At 43.0% G+C, this 22,131-nt stretch overlaps 1 protein-coding gene across 4 annotated transcripts in view; it reads right to left on the reverse strand.

Annotated features, from left to right (window-relative positions):
* Positions 1–22,131, reverse strand: part of LOC139374988 (DNA (cytosine-5)-methyltransferase 3A-like) — a 65,592-nt gene that overhangs the window by 23,153 nt on the left and 20,308 nt on the right. For 2 of the 4 annotated variants that reach the window (XM_071116297.1, XM_071116298.1), the window contains exons 4-6: positions 19,986–20,439; positions 4,408–4,454; positions 3,423–3,569 (exon numbers count right to left, since the gene is read on the reverse strand). In XM_071116297.1, the coding sequence (XP_070972398.1) occupies positions 3,423–3,569; positions 4,408–4,454; positions 19,986–20,439 (648 nt within the window). The remainder of the gene's footprint in view (positions 1–3,422; positions 3,570–4,407; positions 4,455–19,985; positions 20,440–22,131) is intronic. The other 2 variants (XM_071116300.1, XM_071116299.1) reach the window with 1 other exon arrangement.

Below are 22,131 nucleotides of genomic sequence, written 5' to 3' on the forward strand. Positions count from 1 at the left end.
GCAAAATGTTGGCGGAGAGCCAAGAGGCTGTCTTGCAAGCAGGGCTGGAAATTTGCAGCAAACCTCATCTTCACAGAGTTCATTTCCATAGCTGGGGCTGGGGGAGGGGTTAGGAGAAGAATGAGGGGTGGGAGGAAGGAGAGAAAAGTCCACTCACTGTAACACAACGAAAGGCACATAAAACGAGGGATCGTTTCTCTCGCTCTCTCTCTGCGAAAGCGGAAGAAGAGAGCAGAAAGGGATTCTTCCCCTTTAAGCTAACCCTTTCAGTTAAGAAATCTCCTCTTCCTCTCCTCCTCCTTCCCCCGTCAGCTCTAGCAGCACAGTGAACCTGATGCCCTGTCCCCAGCAGCAACAACACAGTCAAAACCAGCAAGCTTCTTTACCTTCTCTGTTAAGTCCTGAGCACAAGGCTGCAATGCCACCACTACAAATGCATCCTTTTGGAATTATATCATTATAATTATATTATTATATCTCAATAACAAAATACTGACTATTTCTTCTTACACATGCATATTTATGTGCAGTGTCCTCTTATGTCATCTTGTGATTTTTAAATCCTTTATGTGAAAGAAAAACAGCCTCTGAGTTGCCTAGACCCAGCTGCCTGTTTCTCTGGTTCTTTACAGCAGTTCACTTGTGAGACCCCAGCATGTCCTGCTAATTTGCCAATATTTCCCCCCACCAGACACTTTTATGGGTTCTCCCCAAGCCTGCTCCAATGGCAGAACTGAGTACTGGAGGGGGGAGGATACAGAATGGTAGGCCCGATCTTGTTGCCATGGACACAGCCACTCATTATGTAACAGTGAGTCTCACTACATGTTCCTGACATGAGGGAGGGAGGGAGGGAGGGAGGGAGGGAGGGAGGGAGGGAGGGAGGGAGGGAGGGAGGGAGGGAGGGAGGGAGGGAGGGAGAAACAGAGAGGGGAGAAGGGAGGGAGAGAGAAACAGAGAGAGAGAAAGAGACAGAGAGCCTGAGATAGAGAGAGAGAGAGAGAGAGAGAGAGAGAGAGAGAGAGAGAGAGAGAGAGAGGGAGGGAGGGAGGGAGGGAGGGAGGGAGAAACAGAGAGGGGAGAAGGGAGGGAGAGAGAAACAGAGAGAGAGAAAGAGACAGAGAGCCTGAGATAGAGAGAGAGAGAGAGAGAGAGAGAGAGAGAGAGAGAGAGAGAGAGAGAGGGAGGGAGGGAGGGAGGGAGGGAGGGAGGGAGGGAGAAACAGAGAGGGGAGAAGGGAGGGAGAGAGAAACAGAGAGAGAGAAAGAGACAGAGAGCCTGAGAGAGAGAGAGAGAGAGAGAGAAAGAAAGAAAGAAAGAAAGAAAGAAAGAAAGAAAGAAAATGAACAAGAGAGAGAGATAGAGAGAGAGAGAGTGATTTACAAGGATACATTTACAAGGATTTATGACATATTGTTTATGGAAAGAGTTATGAATGATCTGAAATGAAATCACACAAATCACTACATGTTCCTGATGTGAAGGAGGAGAGAGGAGAGAGAGAGAGAGAGAGAGAGTGAAGAACAAACACCATTGTAAATACAACCCATATTTATGTTTATTTATTTTCCCTTTTGTACTTGAACTATTTGCACATCGTTACAACACCGTATATTGCCAAAATATGACATTTGAAATGTCTCTATTCCTTTGGAACTTTTGTGAGTGCAATGTTTAGTGTTCATTTTATTTATTTATTTACTTTCTATTTCACTTGCTTTGGCAATGTAAACATATGTTTCCCATTCCAATAAAGCCCCGAATTGAATTGAGAGAGCGAGAGAGAGAGAGACATTTACGAGGATTTACGACATATCGTTTCGGGAGTTATGAATGATCTGAAACACACAACCTGAACAAGCTGTAAAGTACATTGTCACATCAGGTTAGTAGGATGCTGTGTAGTCACATTCAGGAGGAGGCATGTTTAAATAAATACAAATGCAATAGCCTATTATAGGGGTGTACCACACAACTGCAATACTAACTACACTGAGTGTACAAAACATTAGGAACACCTGCTCTTCCCATTTACATAAACTGACCAGGTGAATCCAGGAGAAAGCTTATGATCCCTTACTGATGTCACCTGTTAAAACCACTTCAATCAGTGTAGATTAGGGTTGAATGGCGGGAACCCGGCTACTGAGACCCACCGGCGTTTACTGCCCAAAGCAACTCTCTTTTCCCGAGATAAATAACCGCGAGGAACCGGTCAATTATACTAAATTATTTATATGAACAGCGTGGCGTGAAATGGAACTGTTAAATGACATGCGATGTTTAAATCTGGCTTGATGAATCAACGCTCAGGGTGGGGACAGACCATCTCGGTACGGAGCGCAGTTCACAACGCACGTAGACCAATCATCTCATCATGGTAACTCTTTTTCAGGCCTACATTTGCTGCAGCATAGCCTATGCTACAGTAATATAAAGATCAAATGCGCATCTAATTTACCCATCTCCATCTGGCTTTTTGGGGGTCGCCTTGTTTTTTAATGGTAAAGATTGTTTTATTGCAGATGCAGAGTTTTGAAACAGCCTATCATTGCATGTGCTAGCACTCTCGCAGTCTTTCTATCTCTCCGTCAACTCCATTCAAATTGCATTCAAAATAGATGACACTGTTCTAGATTGATATTTGCCCTATATATAGATATGTAAACGTACAGTCAATAACACAATAGAAAAAAATCTAGATGCAGTGTGTGCAAATGTGGTAAGAATGATCTTGTAAATTATCTTATTGGTTCGCTCTCCTTAGTTTAGATTCTTACTGGCGAGTAAGATTCACAATTAGCTTATTACATGGCAAATAAACTTAAAATGAGTTTGGATTTAGGTGGAGGCTAGATTAGTCTCTGACTGGGGCAAGTTCACAGCTTGGACCATGACTATAACGTGACTTTGGGCTGTATAGTGGGAACTGAACTGAGGCAACAGAAAACCCGAGTGAGCAACAACAATTAGTGGTCATTTATCATTGGTCGACAATGGTGCACTGAAGTAGGCCCTACAAAGACAGGAAGGAAACTCCAGGAGACTCAAACACCCTACAAAGCCAACGAAATAAATGGTACCTCTATGATAAATCAAATGACCCATCAAATACACTTGGCTGTGAAAGCACCCAACAAATACTGGTTCACTCGGCTATGAATGCCCTGTCTATTGGACTCTTGCTAACACTAACAGACAGGCAGCTCTGAACCATCTGTAGTCCCTGAGACCAGGTTTGAATAACAGGATGGCTAGAGAGGACTGGGAACCAATCATCCCCATAAAAAATCTTTGTGGTCAGCTCTAGAGCCCACACAATCATCCCCAAGACACAATGGGCAGTTTGGGCATCCCTAAGAGTCAAAAGCCTGCCAGAGACAGTGGCGAGACAGCCAGCCGGTGGGTGGCACTGTACTCACCTCCATCTTCCATTTAGCCAGCCACTCCTCCCTGGTCCTCTTGCTAATGTAATATGGGTCACCGGCCTGGAAGGTTACTCTGGGAATGGGCCTCTGACGCAGACTGACGGAGCCACGCAGCCTGCCTGTCCCAGGGCCTCCAACTCCCTGTTTAAAGGGATACAAAGAAGAAAACCAAAATAAAGAAATGAACTAACGTATTAGTTTGATGTTTGTTTGCTCTGCTAAGATGTTGCATGTTTGCAGAGGAGGAAGATGACGCAAGCAAAGTTTCATGCTATCACTGCTGAAACTGCTGGCTAATACGGCTGCTAGCAAGGCGGAGTAGCAATTCTTTGCTATTTTTCTTTTTGGGGTGTGGAGGGATGAGGTGTGTGCTCCAGAAAGAGATGATGACTCGTTCACAAAACTGTAGCCCAATGCAGACAATGTGCAATTGGTCAAACAGCAAGGAGCACAAACTGTCTCTTCCAGAGCCGTGGCAACCCGCTACAGTCTCAACCAATCGCAGCCTGGCGTGGTCAGCCTGCTTGACGCCATCGACTAACGCAAGGACCTTCCGTGTCGGACTGAGCACCAAAGTGTATTTGATATGTCAGATCTATACTCCATTAGGTACCATTTCACAAGTCCAAGAGGTCGTGATGTTATACAAATCATCTACTAAAGGAAACCTTCCCCCTAGTCCAGCATCACCATCCCCTAACATGCGGTCCGTCCTAACGAAGGCCCTGACTGAGGCTACACCCTCTTTCAGGAGCCTCTACTTCAACACTCCCCATCAAGCATAGACTTGATGTAAGCATTCACTGGAGGGCGTTTCCACCATTGTTAAATCCATGCCAGAAGCTAAGAAACTGTACAAGTGCACACTTCACGAGAAGGGTGGAGAATCGACACACCTACAGAGACCGAGTCATTGATTGACTGATTGACTGACGACGTAACACACAACACAGCAGAATGAAGACAGTGGATGACGTACCTCGTTCTTGATTGCATCCACTCCCTCCTCCTCCTTCTGCTCCACATCTAGAGGGAAACACAGTGAGTCACATAGGAGCAATCAATCAATAGTGTACCTCTGGCCTAGCCAATAGTCACAGTAGTCTCGCTGGCCAGCCTCAGCAGCTATGAGAAGACAGAGACTACGGTCACAGTAGCTATAGTCACCTTAGCATCTGGCGAGAAAACACAGCGAATCAGCCACACAGGACCAATGGATCCCCTCAATCATTCATAGGAGTCTACCTGTAGGCAAGTCACAACTCAAGGCTAGATAGTCACAGTAGTTTAACCTCTGGAGAAAAACACAGCGAGTCAGCAACACAAGAGCAATGTTCACCTCAATCATTCATAAGAGTTCTACCTGACCTGTAGCTAGTCACGCGTGGGCTAGCTAGTCACAATTGCCTGCCACCTTAGCACCTGATATCAATGTCTGCAGACCGGGTCAGAAGTCTATTCACCCCCCATGGCCCTATTGTCTCAGGGATGTTAGACGTGTCAGAATGACGTAGCTGTCTGGACTCTGGAGACAATGGCCATGGCCCCTGAGGATGACCTTAATTTTCTCTGATTCAGACTCTCAGGCCAAACATGAATCCATTAACTGACAGGTAGAAAATAAAACCAGAGGTAACCGAACATCTCTGTTGTAGGCCCTTTCATAACTGAAGCACAGACACCATAGTGTGCTGAATGAGAAAGAATAAACCTATAGACCCAGGCCTGCCGGAAAGCGTGTGGCGAGGCGACATTTGCCACAGCACTTTTCAATCAGGTGTGACACCACTTTTGATTTACTTTTGTAAAATATATTGACGCAAAGCTTCAAAAAGCAGCGCAAAGTGCTGTTTTTTTAGTCCGATCTGCCTCATCATTTGTCAACTCGCGCACAATTAGTAGGCTCTTTGTGTGTCTTGAGCAATCAGATTCACAGAAATCTCAGGTCGCACAGAACTCAAGGCTTGCTCTCCACTTTCCTCCGATATTTATTTAGCTAGCGCGATAACACATCACTCCCGACAGACACAAGCAAAAGCTCTTACATAGATGTAGCAGCCTAGATACCTAAACACAAGCGATCTGACATGCTGTATTGCATGGAAACTAGACTATTTTTCAGTCTGATCAACTGAAAGCTACTAGCAACAGCAGTTGCATAGTCTAGCCTACTATGCACCCTGTCCCTCTGGCCAGGGTAAACGAAGCAGTAACTTTGTGTATTTATAGCCCATTTGTTTGTGAGAAAACGTGAATGGGATCCATTTGATTTGTATTCAAACTCAGGCTGACTAGGCTACCTAGACTTTTTTGATCCACAATTATTAACTAGAATTAATGAATAAACAAAATAACAGACTGTGAGTAAATTTTTTATTAGGCTTACAGTTGCATAGGGCAGGACTACATGATGCAAATCTGCATAAAGCTAGCTCAGCCCTGTGAGTTTTATTGTCCAATCATGTTGCTTTTTCTGTGTCTGTGTATAAGAAATTCCTCTAGTCCTTTAAAATATAATTAATATCAACAAGTACAAGATTTCTGCAGTTTGACAGGGTTTGCATCCTCCAGAAGGACATGAGAATTTCTAGCTTTAAAAAAAACACATCATAGCCCTTTTAACAACAGATTAATCAAGTCATACCGTATAAATTCTGGATTTTTATCTGGTTAGGTTACCAGATCAGGGAAAACTACGGCTCTGCTCTTTTGCACACCAATATCTCTACCTGTACATGACCATCTGATCATTTATCACTCCAGTGTTAATCTGCAAAATTGTAACTATTCGCCTACCTCCTCACGCCTTTTGCACACAATGTATATAGACTCTCTTTTTTTCTACTGTGTTATTGACTTGTTAATTGTTTACTCCATGTGTAACTCTGTGTTGTCTGTTCACACTGCTATGATTTATCTTGGCCAGGTCGCAGTTGCAAATGAGAACGTGTTCTCAACTAGCCTACCTGGTTAAATAAAGGTGAAATAATCTTATTTTTATTTTTAAACGGGTCACAGAATTCAGAGACTTAAAAAAGAGCTGCAGTTCGTTTCAGCCACTCCTGCATTGTCTTTGGCTGTGTGCTTAGGGTTGGAAGGTGAACCTTCACCCCAGTCTGAGGTCCTGAGCGCACTGTAGCAGGTTTTCATCAAGGATCTCTCTGTACTGGGGCCTCCCGACTGCGCAGCGTTCTATGGCACTGCATCACAATGCTAGATTGCGCCACTACAGACCCGGGTTCGATCCCGTGCTTTATCACAACCGGCCGTGATCGGGAGTCCCATAGGGCTGGCTTCCGGGTTAAGCCGGCGGGTGTTAAGAAGTGCGGTTTGGTGGTCATGTTTCGGAGGACGCATGACTCGGCCTTCGCCTCCCGAGGCAGTTGGGGAGTTGCAGCGATGAGACAAGATAGAAATTGGGGAGAAAACGGGTGTTAAAAAAATACAAAAAAGGATCTCTCTGTACTTTGCTCTGTTCATCTTTCCCTCGATCCTGACTAGTCTTCCAGTATCTGCCGCTGAAAAACATCCCCACAGCATGATGCTGCCACCACCATGCTTCACCGTAGGGATGGTGCCAGGTTTCCTCCAGACGTCACACTTTGCATTCAGGTCAAAGTGTTTAATCTTGGTTTCATCAGATCAGAGAATCTTGTTTCTCATGGTCAGAGTCCTCCAAGCAAGCAGTCATGTGCCTTTTACTGAGGAGTGGCTTCCGTCTGGTCACTCTGCCATAAAGGCCTGATTGGTGGTGTTGCAGAGATGTTTATCCTTCTGGAAAGTTCTCCCATCTCCACAGAAGAACTCTGGAGCTTTTTCAGAGTGACCATCAGGTTCATGGTCACCTCCCCGACCAAGGCCATTCTCCCCAAATAGCTCAGTTTGGCTGAGAGGGGCCAGCTATAGGAAGAGTCTTGGTGGTTCCAAACGTCTTACATTTAAGAATGATGGAGACCACTGTGTTCTTGGGGACCTTCACTGCTGCAGAATTGTTTTGGTTTTGTGCCTCGACACAATCCTGTATCGGAGCTCTACGGACAATTCCTTCAACCTCATGGCTTGGTTTTTGCTCTGACATGCGCTGTCAACTGTGAGACCTTATATAGACAGTTGTGTTCCTTTCCAAATCATGTCCAATCAATTGAATTTACCACAGGTGGACGCCAATCAGTTGTAGAAACATCTCAAGGATGACCAATGGAAACAGGATGAACCTGAGCTCAATTTCGAGTCTCATAGCAAAGGGTCTGAATACTTTTGCGAATAAGGTATTTCTGTTTTTTATATTTAATTAAAAACAGTTTTCTCTTTGTCATTATTGGGTATTGTATGTAAATTGATGAGGGAAAAAATATTATTTAATCCATTTTAGAATAAGGCTGTAACGTAACAGAATGTGGAAAAAGGGAAGTGGTCTGAATACTTTCCGAATGTACTGTATGTCACTCGCCGTGGAAATCAAAAACAGCATCCTCTGGAAAGGGGGGCTTCCTTGGAGATGTTAAGCCCGGACCGGACACAGACTAGAAACAGCTTCACCGCCCTGGATCCAGAGACTTCGGCGACTTCCTCCCTGGGGGCTTCGAAGGTACCCGGAGGTACATGCGCCTTCGCCCTCTGTTTTGGATCCCTCACCGATGGCTTCTACCTCTGGTTCAGATCCTCAGAGCTCCCACATTCAACAGACAGTGAGGCTGTCTTGAGACTCCGGCTCATTCATCACCCACCATGGATACTACTGCTGGCTCGGGTCCATCGGGCAAACTCCTCTGTCCTCTAGGAGTTTGCGAAACCACTCATGGCGAAAGAACAGCCTGACCTCTTCAGCAGCAGCTTTCATCATCGGCAGTTCTATCGTAAGGAACATCATGATTCCCGGGGCAAAAACCCTGTGCTATCCTGGGGCACGGGTACAGGACATTACACGGCTGCTTACAACCATTCTACGACAGTTGCCGGAAGCTGACGCTGTTGTATTCCATGTCGGGTGAAACGACATTAGGAGGACTAGCTCAGAACTTCTGAAAATGTACTTTAAAGAATTGATTCTAGCACCGAAAGATTTCAAAAAGCAGCCAATTATTTTACCATCGTTGGGCCGGCTAAAATATTACTGTAGGTCTCTGGTGTAATCACTTTTACAATTAACTTTTGACACCTTCTGGAAACAGAAGATATTCTACAGTAATGATAGAGTCCATCCGAATCATCTTGGCTACAGAAAATACAGAAATGCCAATGGTGGAGGTGTTGCTGTTAATAATCAGAACGACATTCCTGTAAAACTTAGAGAGGATCTCATGTTAAATACTGTTGAAGTAACATGGCTACAGGTTCATCTGCCTCACCTAAAGCCAATTAATATGGGAAGCTGCTATAAACCACCAAGTGCTAACATTCAGTTTCTGGATAATATGTGTGAAATGCTTGATAATGTATGTGATATCAACAGAGACGTATATTTTCTGGGTGATTTAAATATTGACTGGCTTTCATCAATCTGCCCACTTCAAACTGTAACAAGTGCCTGTAACCTGATTCAGGTTGTCAGTCAACCTACCAGGGTATTTACAAACAGCACAGGAATGAAATCATCAACATGTATTGATCACATCTTTACTAATGCTGCAGACATTTGCTTTAAAGCAGTATCCAAATCCATCAGATGTAGAGATCACAATATAGTAGCCAATCTAGGAAAACCAAGGTCCCAAAGGCTGGGCCTAATATAGTGTATAAGAGGTCATAAAATAAGTTTTGTTGTGATTCTTATGTTGATGATGTAAAGAATATTTGCTGTTTTGTGGTGTGTAATGAGGAGCAACCAGGCGCTGCACTTCACACATTTATGAAATTGCTTATTCCAGTTACTAATAAGCACGCACACATTAAAAAAATGACTGTAAATAGTGTTAAATCCCCGTGGATTGATGAGGAATTGTAAAATGTTATGGTTGAGAGGGATGAGTCAAGAGGAATGGCAAATAAGTCTGGCTGCACAACCAATTGGCAAACGAACTGCAAATTGAGAAATCATGTGACTAAACTGAATAAAAATAAGAAACTATACTATGAAACAAAGATAAATGATATAAAGAATGATAGTAAAAACTGTGAAGCACCTTACATTAAATGTTGGGCAAAAAGGCAAACTCATTCATCACAAAACCCACTGATATTGCCAATTACTTTATTGATTTTTTTCATTGGCAAGATTAGCATGACAACAACAAACGCAGACACTACACATCCAAGTATAACTGATACAATTATGAAAGACAAACATTGTCATTTGAGTTCCATAAAGTGAGTGTGGAAGATGTGAAAAAAATATTGTTGTTTATCAACAATGACAAGCCACCAGGGTTTGACAACTTGGATAGAACATCTACCCAAGAATAGTAAAGCCCCATTTACTGGCTCCAATAGCCAAACAATCAGCCTGTTTAAAAATTGTGTTTGACCAGATACAATGCTATTTTACTGTAAACAAATTGACAACAGATCACATTCAACAAGCACGGCACTTACCCAAATGACTGATGATTGGCTGAAAGAAATTGATAATGAAAAGATTGTGGGAACTGTTTTGGTAGACTTCAGTGCTGCTTTTGCCATTATCGATCATAGTCTGCTGCTGGAAAAACTTATGTGTTATGGATTTACACCCCTTACTATATTGTGGATAAAGAGTTAAATGTCTAACAGAACACAGAGGGTGTTCTTTAATGGAAGCCTCCAACATAATATAGGTAGAATCAGGAATTCCCCAGGGCAGCTGTCTAGGCCTCTTACTTTTTCAATCGTTACTACTGACATGCCGCTTTGAGTAAAGCCAGTGTGTCTATGTATGCGGATGACTCAACACTATACACATCAGCTACTACAGTTAGTGAAATCACTGCAACACTTAACAAAGTGCTGCAGTTAGTTTCAGAATGGGTGGCAAGGAATAAGTTAGTCCTAAATATTTCAAAAACTAAAAGCATTGTATTTGGGACAAATCATTCACTTAACCCTAAACCTCAACTAAATACTGTAATGAATAATGTGGAAATTGAGCAAGTTGATGTGACTAAACTGTTCGTGAAGAGGGCATGATAACACCTATTCCCCCTCAAAAGACTGAAAAGATTTGGGTCCTCAGATCCTCAAAAAGTTCTACAGCTGCATCCTGACTGGTTGCATCACCACCTGGTATGGCAATTGCTCGGCCTCCGACCGCAAGGCACTACAGACGCTAGTGCATATGGCCCAGTACATCACTGGGGCCAAGCTTCCTGCCATCCAGGACCTCTATACCAGGTGGTGTCAGAGGAAGGCCCAACAAATTGCCAAGGACTCCAGCCACCCTAATGATAGACTGTTCTCTCTGCTTGCGCACGGCAAGCGGTACTGGAGCACCAGGTCTAGGTCCAAAAGGCTTCTTAATAGCTTCTACCCCCAAGCCATAAGACTGCTGAACAGTTAATCAAATGGCTACCCAAACTATTTGCATTATCCCCACCACACACCCCATTTTTACACTGCTGCTACTCTCTGTTTATTAGCCATGCATAGTCACTTTACCTCTACCTACATGTACATATTACCTCAGTTACCTCGACTAACCGGTACCCCCACACATGACTCTGTACCGGTACCCCCTGTATATAGCCTCGCTATTTTATTGTTGCTCCTTAATTATTAGTTATTGAAAAATAAATGTCTTCTTATTCTTTTTTATTTTTTTCACTTCAGTTTATTTTAGTAAATACTTTCTTAACACTTTTTTCTTAAAACTGCATTGTTGATTAAGGGCTTGTAAGTAAGCATTTCACTGTAAGGTCTACTGTTGTATTCGGCGCATGTTACAAATTCAATTTGATTTGGAGTAACACTGGATTGTAAACTGTCATGGTCAAAACATGTTGATACAATAGTAGCTCAAATGGGGAGAAGTCTGTCCATAATAAAGTGCTTCTCTGCCTTCTTAAAAACACTATCAACAAAGGCAGGTCCTACGGCCCTAGTTTCATCGCACCTGGACTACTGTTCAGTCGTGTGGTCAGGTGCCAAAAAGAGGGACCTTGGAAAACTACAATTGGCTCAGAACAGGACAGCACGCCTGCCCCTTAAATGTACACGGAGAGCTAACGTTGACAATATGCAAGTAAATCTCTCCTGGCTCAAAGTGGAGGAGAGATTGACTTCATCACCACTTGTTTTTGTAAGAAGTGTTGACATGCTGAGTGCACTGAGGGGTCTGTTTAAACGACTAGCACACAGCTCAGATACCCATGCATACCCCACAAGACATGCCTCCAGAGGTCTCTTCACAGTCCCCAAGTCAAGAACAGACTACGGGAGGCGCACAGTACTACATAGAACCAAGACCACATGGAACTGTATTCCACATCAGTAAACTGATGCAAGCAGTAGAATCAGATTTTTTACATGATAAAAATACATCTTATGGAACAGCGGGGACTGTGAAGAGAGATACATACACACAGGTAAAGACACACGTATACGGACACACGCTACAACACTCACTCTACACATACGTACATTGTAATATTGTTGTATGGTGGTATTATACATTTTGTACTGTATATACACAGTGGTGTAATAATGATGTACTGTTTTATCTTTTGTTTTATGTGTGATGTAAGTGCCTTAATGTGTTTGGACCCCAGGAAGAGCAGCCGCTGCCTTGGGGAGCACTAACAAATACAAAAATGTATTCTTGAAGAGTATAACTTATAAATGCATCAAGTGCTTAGTTCAACTGTCATACCCCCATCAGAACCCAAAATAGAAGCTTGTTTTACTCCAATGTCTGCAAACAAAGTACATGTAAACAATCACTCTATAGCCCCAAAACATGGTTAAAACTAGTTTGATATCATGGATGGTCAGTCCTTGCATCCATAGCTCTGTCTATGAATTTGAGAGTGGTTACATTTAATCAGCCCAATCACTCAGCTTTTTACCGAAACAGGGGGGGGAACACTTTGTTATTGTTTCCACTGATGATTGCCGCTTAAACGAAGGAGGATCATTATATTTCCAGTTTTGAAGTAAAACATTTTTCTCAAATAATTAACCAACGCATTAGGTATCTCACCTCACATTCATATGACATGTCTTGAAATATGCAGATAGATGGATTAAAAGTCAACTTAAATTGCAAAACCTATAGCCAGCTTTCTACCGCCGACCATAACTTTTTGGACTTTACAGCACTCCAAGGAGGTGTGAGTTATTGAGTCTTTGCTTGTTTTACAATTAAGACACGACTCTGTCGTTGTGCTGTAGAATTTGTGAATTTTGTCTCTTGTATCATCAATTCTATACATTTGTTTATACTGGACTATGCATACATTCTCATTAACTGTAATCTAATTAGTTATTAGTTCCAACACTACCTCCATCTTGTGCCAATATCAGTTATTTTTAGATCTTGGTTCCAATATTTTTTTCTCAGAGATTGTCAGTTGGATAGGCTCTCTGCAATCTTTGCATATCTTACCTATCATACGAGTATCATTTTTGGACTCAAATAGATTTCAGATCGACATTTTGTGATATAAAACTTTTAAGTTGCAAGTATTTGAAAATATCTATATTAGTCTGTTCAAACTTGCTTTTTAATTCTGTCATGGAAATCATTTTATTTCCCATTACCAAGTAATTTACGGTTTCTGTGCCTTTGGTTTTCCACGTTGGGCAATTTATCAGTGAATTATGAAAAGATATCCAAGGATTATTCTATAGGGGTGGGTTTTTATATCCTGAGATTTTAGAGTATTCTGAAAATATCAGGTATGTCAACGTAACAGGTATTGGTAAGCATGAATATCAACTAAATGTATTTGCGGACGATCTCCTGATATACCGTTTGGGTCCTGTCTAATTCTTTATGCAGGCGGTTCAATTGTCAGTGCAAACAGCAGGTTGACATTTATTGTCATGAATCTTGCCCTGGAGGCAGAACTGAGCGATTTCAGCTTGATGGGCCAGCTGAAAAGTCAAAATTGGCTATATTGTAACATTTCATGCAAACAAAAATGTGCTTTTTGGTCTTAATTTAAGGTTAGGGTTAGGCATTAGGGTTAGCAGTGTGGTTAAGGTTAGGGTTAGGATTATGACTTTGTGGCTGTACCAGTTAGTGACAACCCTACAGAGCTGCCTTCAGGGCAAGATTCCTGACAATAAATGCCAACCTAAGTACAAACAGAAGGGAGGAGAGAAAACATCCCTGTCTTCTGCCCCTTTCTAAAGCGAATTCATCAGATAATGTTTTTTTGTGTATATTTTTGCTTTAGGATATTTATATCATATTTGTATGATTTTTTACATTTTAGCTGGAAAGTTGAAGGCTTCCAAAGTTTTGAATAGAAAAGGCCATACAAGATGGTCGAAAGCCATTTCATCATCAACAGCCAATATTGATAAATCTACATCTTGTTTTTTTGCGTATTGTATTATACTAAAACATGTTGTTGTATTTGTTTCTAACTGTCTATTTTTTATGAATTCCATTGGATTCATATGTATCTGGTTTTGGCAAGACTTTTGCTATTCTGTTGCTTATGAGTTTTGTTGATATTTTATTCACAATTGATTTAACTTACTGTATAGGTCTGTAATCTGCAAGTGTCTCTCCAGACTCTCCTGTTTAAATACAACTGAACTAACTGTTTGATTCATGGAACTAGGAAGTACTGAATTGAGTGTTGTCATTTGAGTAAATAGGGCACAACTTTGTCCCAGAATGTTGAATACATTTTTATGGGAAATCCATCCAGACCTGGTTCTTTTCTCCATGTGAATGTTTTAACAGTCTAATGTTTGACTTTGGATGATTTCTATTTTTACACACCGTGAGGAGAGTGGAGGGAAGAGAAGAGGGGGAGTGGAGAGGAGAAGAGGGGGAGGAGAGGAGTGGAGATGAGAGGAGAGCCACAGCTGGCTGTTATTACCATAGCTCCTCCCACCTCACAACCCCTCGACACTAAGCAGAAAAAAACAACAACACTGTCACATACTCACTGCTTCTCTTGTGTGACTGTAGGCCACTGTAGGCCCACATAAAATCTCTTCTGCGATCTCCACGCACTTGATGAAATCGGGCTAGTGTGGACACGTGCGCTACACCAACGGTACATGCCATTTTGATTACACTAACATGAAGATCACTTTATTAGTTAATTGCACACCAGGTCCAACCCGAAATTGTGCTTCCGCTTTTAACCCAACCCCTCCGAAAGACACGCATACCTATAGAGGTTTTGGAGAGGTGCGGGGGCTGCCACACTGGGCGCTCGGGGAGCTGTTGTTGTGGGGGGTCAAGTAGCGTTACCTTGCTCAAGGGCGAAACGGCAGGCAAATGGCACCTATGTGCACTACATTAAGGGTTAAGGTTAGGCACTCATTCCAAATGGTTAAGGTAAAGGTTAAGCTTTGGGATAGGGTTAAAACACTCTGCCTCCTTCATAATGAATCACAACTTGCTGCATGAATTCTGCAACAATGTCGTTCCATTGACTTCATTGAAATAGTAATAGCAGTGATAGTAGCCTCAGCACTTTTCTTCACTACTTCAACATAAGGGCACTATCAAATGAAGTACACTGGAAACTAATCTCCTAATCACTCCTATATGTATCAACTCCCTGGTCTGACTGAATGTTTCTGTATGTTTCCTATCTACACCTCACCCCAAATAAATATGTATTGCATTTCCTGTTTGAGCACAGTGTTTCGTTGAAAATGTCTATCCTGTGTGTGTGTGTTCATGTGTGTGAGCGTGTGGATAGAAAATAGGGCCCTGAGCCTCAACATATACCTCCAACATTATACCTGGCTTGAAAGTACAAAGGCAAATTGCCGTTGGTAGTGTGATAAAACTGTACAGAAAAGGAAACTGACACACTTCCTGCAGGCTAAATGCTGCACAAAAAATATTTCCTCTAGCATCCAGTAATAAAATGTAGTTAAGCCTACTCCCTCTCCTCCACTAATACTATAAAATCTAACTTCTGAAACTGTCACTTTTCCCAAATGGCACCCTATATCTTACATAGGACACTACTTTTGACCAGAGCCCTATGGGTCCTGGTCAAATGTAGTGAACTACATAGGGAATAGAGTGCAATTTGGGACACAGTCATGGGGTTTTCCCACATATCTGGTGTTGAATGAAGTGAGTTACTGAGGTCTGTAAGTCAGCCCTGGGTTCAAACACTATTCAGAATATTTCAAATACTTTTGGCACTTGCTCTAGCCTGTCTGGAGTGCCATATGGGTGGGGCTTGTACTCCTGCAACTATTCTATTGGTTACATTATACCGGTCAAGCTCAATCAAGCCCAGATAAAGCATTTGAAATGATTTTGAATAGTGTTTGAACCCAGGTCTGCTGTAACTACAAAGGCGTGTTAGCCATTCCTAAGCAGCATTGTTTTCTTGCCTGCGCTCAGCAGAGCAGAGCAGAGGTTAGCCAAGGAGCATGGATGCTACCCAACTAGAAAACTAGAAGACTCACTAGGCCACTAGGATTCATGATTCATGAAGAGTTTTTAACCACACACATTACAGCAGCAAGAGGCTGAGCGAGGGAGAAGGTCCAAGCGAAAAGCAACTCCCTCACAAACACTCACAACAACAATTACATGTCTTCATAGATAGGTTAGCTGACAACGTCACGAAAATCATGCTCACGCAAAGAGCTGCTGTATTTATGAGTAAGTTTACGTTGTTATTCAGCACCGTCAGCACTTCGTTTAACACTTTTATGAGCCAGAAAATGTGTGTTCCCCCTACTTCCACTCATGCTACAACCAGCACTGCAGCTGCAATTAATAAGTATAGCAAAGTGTTATAAGCTTGAGTATAAGTATAAGCTTGCATTGTTATTATTAACAGCTTGTGTCTTTTTTTATAACCTAGGAACATTTCACTTTCTCATAGGAGTAACAACATGAGTCGGTGCATGAGGGAGAAATAACACAGGGCTACGCTGCTCCCTCCCTCCCCTCGAGCCTCGTTCACATCACCCATAAGCACTCCGTTGTGTTGCGCCGGATGTCACGCATTTTAAAGGGGACTTCCAGAACGGAGTGGAAACGCAACGCCCCCTTATGGTTGAAGGCTCGAGACGGACGCTGCATACTTTGACATTTTTCAAACTTTGCGTCTCCTTCGGTCCAGTCAGAGTCTGTCGAAGAACAGGAAGTTACCAAACCAGAGAAGATGAAAACACAGTATGCGGTATTCAGTGATGGCTTTATGGGATAGCTAGCAACTTAAAAACATTTACCCATCGCTATAAGTGTGTACTATTTTTATAGTAATGTTAAATAATGCACATGGGTTGTTAAGCCAATTATATTATATGACTGTTGCCTCCCGTTTAAGTTTATTGTGATGGTAATGATGTTGGTTTTTGATAATATTAGGTGGAGGTCGCTAAATACAATGGTATCTTCAACCTAGCCTAGCGTTTAGCTAGCTAGCTAATAACTAAACAAAATCTGTTTTATTGTCACCTGAAACAATACATGTATCTCGTCTTGAATGAAAAGGTCATATTTTGCAATCTCTCAAAATAAATACATCTCTGACGAGACAGGCTCTCCTCCATCTTGTATTACAAACACTACACTTGTCCTTTCAGAAGTGGGGCAAGACTCTGTGAAGATGACATACGGCGTAATGAAATACGTCACGATGTAAACGGGGCATCAGACTCACCATCAGATTCAGGCCATAAGTCCAGTAAAAAACATTTTTTTAAAGAAGCAAATTATTATCCTCACTTAGCCGTGCCTCACAAGTAATGCAACAAATTCTCTATTACCGGTGTGATCATATACCTACTGTAATTAAAAAAAAAAAATAGAGAGAAAATGGTCTGAGAAGAACAACATTGGCAGGGCAATTTAAGCATAGCCAATATGCAGTGATAATGTATTGGGTCTATAGCCAAACCTCCATTGCTACAGAAATGTTTTTTATTGGTTAATGTATTCCAAGTAATGTAAAAAATAAAAAATAAATTAAATTGGCGCCGTAGATCTCGGTTTGCATCTGTTCTAAGCCAACTCCATCTGTTATGCCCCATAGTTGCACATGTGTCGGTTTTGTTGTTAAACACAGTTGCAAAAACTATACATCGTTCTCATATCAGCCTTCAATGTCTATTGAAAATGTAAAACAATATTGCATTTAGTTGCTGCACGTAACAGATTGACACAATGATAAACACAGAATACAACCACATTATTACTATAGACTAATTTCGGCCCAGTTTAAACACAGTAGTCTTAAGAGTTGTATCATTCAGCCCCATTACAACACTGGAGCTCTGAAAGGCCTGGGGCAGTGTCCTTATAGCATGGCTTTGGCCCAAATGGGCCCTGGTCAAAAGTAGTGCACTATATGATAATAGATGCCTTTTGGGAAACAAGCCCATGTTTTCTCCTTCAACTATCCCAGTGTTGTCACTGAAGTACCCTAGACACGATAGACCATGATCCTCTCTCTTTTTTTTTCTCTCTGTCTCTCTTCAACTTGGTCCCTTGGGTAAACTCTCGATTTCTGCCTCCACCTCGCTTTCCCCCCTCTCTGTCTTTTCTCTGTCTCTCTCTCTATTTTCCTCTCTCCCTTTCCCTGTCCGCCTCTCTCTCTGTGCTTCCTCAATGTGAATACGTTACCACATAACCAGTGGGCGAGGCAGGCAGAGTGGGGGTTACTTTACTTTGGGGGCTGCTGCCAAGATCAGGGAGTTTCTGTTGCGATGCAAGGAGAGGAGAGAAGGGAGAGCTGGCTGGCGTCACGCACAGGGGATATCTAGTCAGGGGGGGCTACCTTAATCTGCGTCCATGTCATCAGTGCCCGGGGAACAGTTGTTGTTAGGGGTTAACTGCCTTGCTCAAGGGCAGAACGGCAGATTTTTCCAACTTGCTGGCTCTGGGATTCGAAACGGCAACCCTTTGGTTACTGGCCCAATGCTCTTAACCACTAGGCTACCTGCTACTATATATATGTCCCAAATGTTACCCTATTCCCTATATAGTGCACTAAATGAGGAACAGTGTGCATTTGGGAGGCATCCTATACCTTGCCTCCAGCACTCGTATTGCTAGCGCTCATGCCATTCCTCTGTTTCTCCTCCTCTCTAAGCTGCAATCCTTCCTCTGCTGTGCCCTTCAGATGGATGGCAGAACCCCCTCCTTCCATTCAGCCTGTTATCTATCGATCCATCCCTCCCTCCCTCGCTCCTCGATCCATCCCTCCACCTATCTATCCATCCATCCACCATACTCTCATCCTCTCCTCTTCCTCTGAGATGAATTCATTAATCAATGTATAGCTAATGTACTAATTGAATGCGGAATAATCACACTGAATTATCTACAGCAGTATTATTCACTCCAGTGAAAGTGTGATTTACATTTCAAATGAATGTGCACACCCAAATACAATCCCTGTATCATTCATCCAGTACTGATTTTGCAATGCAGTTTTGGAGAGGTACATTTAGATAGGAAGCTGGCTACACAGCATGTAGGGCAGTGTGTGTATCAGGTTATTAGAGTGCAGACTCAGTGTGTAAGTGGCTCTGCTCTGGGCTGTGTGCCATCCACCTGGCGTGCCCACGACAGAGACAGAGACACACACACACACACAGAGCGCAAGGAGCAGCGGCCACAACAACACACACCAGACCTGCCTGAGCCTGAGCTCTTCTCTGAGCACGGCCCCTACAGAACAAGGGCACACACACACACACACACACACACACACACACACACACACACACACACACACACACACACACACACACACACACACACACACAGCCCCAACAGAAGAGAACAGGGGCAGGAAGGCAGGTTGCCAGGAGACGGAAGCTCTCCTCTCTCTCTCTTCTCTCTACTCTGGGCTCTATCAGGGCTTTATTTACTCTACTCCTCATCAAGGTCACACCCAGGCTGCACCTCTCTGAGAGAGAGGGGGTGTAGGGGGATGGGAGAGAAGAGGGCGAGAGGGGGAGGGAGAGTGGGAGAGGAACACGGAGGTCATAGCCTGGCTGCACCTCTGAGAAGAGGGAAGAGAAGGAGAGAGGAGAGAGAAAAGAGGGGGGCCACAGAGGTGACCAGGGTAAAGTTCATTAGGCACCTAACTGAAACACCTGTCCAGTTTTGCTATGGTGTGACCTAATGAACACGACGCGGGAGAGGGGAAGCTAGCAAATTGGTTAATCTCTACGTCATGACAACAGACTGGCAGTGAGCAGGACTCTCTCACTCTCCCCCTTTCTATTACAAGTTATTTCAAATGTTTTACATTGCTGTGTTAAATTCATCCATACTGAACACGACCAAAGAATAATTCAAAATGGCCACAGCAAGTAACATGAAACCGCTCACATCCATTCAATGCGAATTCATTGTTCATTTTCATTCCTTTGGCATTGGCCGTCAGTGGTGCCAGAGCAGAGCTGGCTGTGCCAAGAAAGTAGTGAGAACGAAGATAATAATATAACCAAGCAGGAGACACGACTCACATTTCGTTGGGCGCTCCAGTTTCCGCCTGCCTCGTTTCTTGCGCGGCGGAGTTGGCAGAGTCTCCTCTTTGTCCTTTTCAGAGTCGTCCTGCTCGTCCCGGCTCGGCTCCCGGCTCAGTAGAAACCCGTTCTCCAGGGAGGGGGGACTCAGGCTCCGGCTCTGACATAGGAGGGTGTGGGTTTCGGGGGGGGCGTCCTCAGCCCGGCTGGCAGGGGCACTGGGGGTACCAGGGGCGCCTGGTAACCCGTTCTTCTCTGAAGCTTTCCTGTCCTGCTTGGGGCAGCAGCGGGCACCAGCCTGGGTTCTGTCTCTGTCTGTGTGCCCGCTGCTCACGACTCCATTGTGCACCTGCGCCACAGACACAGACTGTCTCTCTCTCTCCGCTGCCAGCCCGGTGCGACTGTTGCACCCACCTCCGACCACACTCTCCTTCACAGACACACTGCCCTCCACCTGCAGGCAAAGGAAGACGATAAATCAAGACAATGGGAAGGTTATATTTGAGTGTTGATATTATTGCCAATCACTTCACGTTATTAGAAATGTTTGAACATGTCCCCTTTGCGGATAATAAGGTAACATCTATTCTATTCCACTGCATCGCTTTAACCTTTAGTTGAAAGAAAAAGCACAACTCAGTATATTTGTATCACGTGCTTCAATAGCCTGAGGTCCTGTTAGGCTCCCTCCCATAACCATTGTAGCTGTACACCTGAGTCGATACAGTAACGCTGCACAAATAACCTTTTGTTGGTTCTAGTATTACTCAGCACTGAACGGGTTACAGTCGGAAACCCTGTGAACTCAACTGGCTGGGCATTCATTGAGTGCTGTAACTCATTTGTAGAGTTCTTCAACGCATTACAGCAGCACAGAAATACGAGAGGAATGTTGGCTTTTTGTCAAAGGAAGGAAATCTTTAATTTTGTTTGGATACTACATTGACGTGGGGACTCGCCCCTAGAAACCATTTCAGTCTGTAAAGAAAAGTGTTTACTACTCTGTTCCAACAGGAGCACAGAGATTCCCGAACCCAATGACCCGGGGGCGTGATTTAACTACATTGTAAATCTATGTCATTGTATATCTATGTCGTATATTTATGTCAAGCCAATACTCTTTTAAGATAAGTACGTCACCTGATTTACACCTCTTCTTAGTGAGGAAATGTATTCATTTCATTTCCAATATGTTCGAAGTAGAGGTGGGTATTTCTGTAAATAATGGGGCCTATGTGTGACATTGGGATAAACATTTCTAAATGGTTTGAAACTAAAATAAAATAGATTTTCATACAGCTCCACATGTGTACTTAGAGGAATAAAAGTGAATATATGCAAATTGGCCCATAAATCCACCTATACGTCAACATAGGTTTACACTGACTACGCCAAACATTAGGAACACCTTCCTAATATTGAGTGACATCAAAAGGGATCATAGCTTTCACCTGGATTCACCTGGTCAGTCTATGTCATGGAAAGAGCAAGTGTTCATAATGTTTTGTACACTCAGTGTACATCCTTTAAGCAAGGTTCATACAGACATTGGCAGGTCAACTTCAAGGACTTTTTCAATAACTTAATGTTATACAATTGTAAAAATGTATATAATTGTACATGTAGGGCCTAATATAGAACCCGATTCTTCTGCTGCCTATCTGTGTGGCCGACGCAGGCATTGAATCAAATCCAATTGTATTTGTCACATGCCCCGAATACAACAGGTGTAGAGCTTACCGTGAAATGCTTACTTACTGTACAAGTCTTTAACCAACAAATCAGTTAGTGATGTACTGGTATTCGTGGCATAATATAGCCATGAATACCAGTAGCATTTATCTTAACATTTGATTCTCACCATCACTGTTTTAATAATGAGAAAGGGACCTGGTTCCTTTTTTAACGGGAGGACTTCTACTGGAAGCCAAGTTGAAGAAAGCACCTCACGTGGTTTTACCTCAACAGAGTAGCGCAATGACACCCTCCAATTGAAGGCGTGGGAAACAAACGAAAGTTTGCCATCTCTCGCAAAAACGGATTTAAAAAATAAAACATTTCAAGGTAGGCCTATTCAAGTACTCCAAGTTAATGTAGGCTCCTTCAGGCCCCTTGTAATGTTTAAAATTGCAGGTGTAACATGGAA

This window comes from Oncorhynchus clarkii, chromosome 19 (genome assembly GCF_045791955.1).
Source record: "Oncorhynchus clarkii lewisi isolate Uvic-CL-2024 chromosome 19, UVic_Ocla_1.0, whole genome shotgun sequence".
In the NCBI taxonomy this organism is placed as follows: Eukaryota; Metazoa; Chordata; class Actinopteri; order Salmoniformes; family Salmonidae; genus Oncorhynchus; species Oncorhynchus clarkii.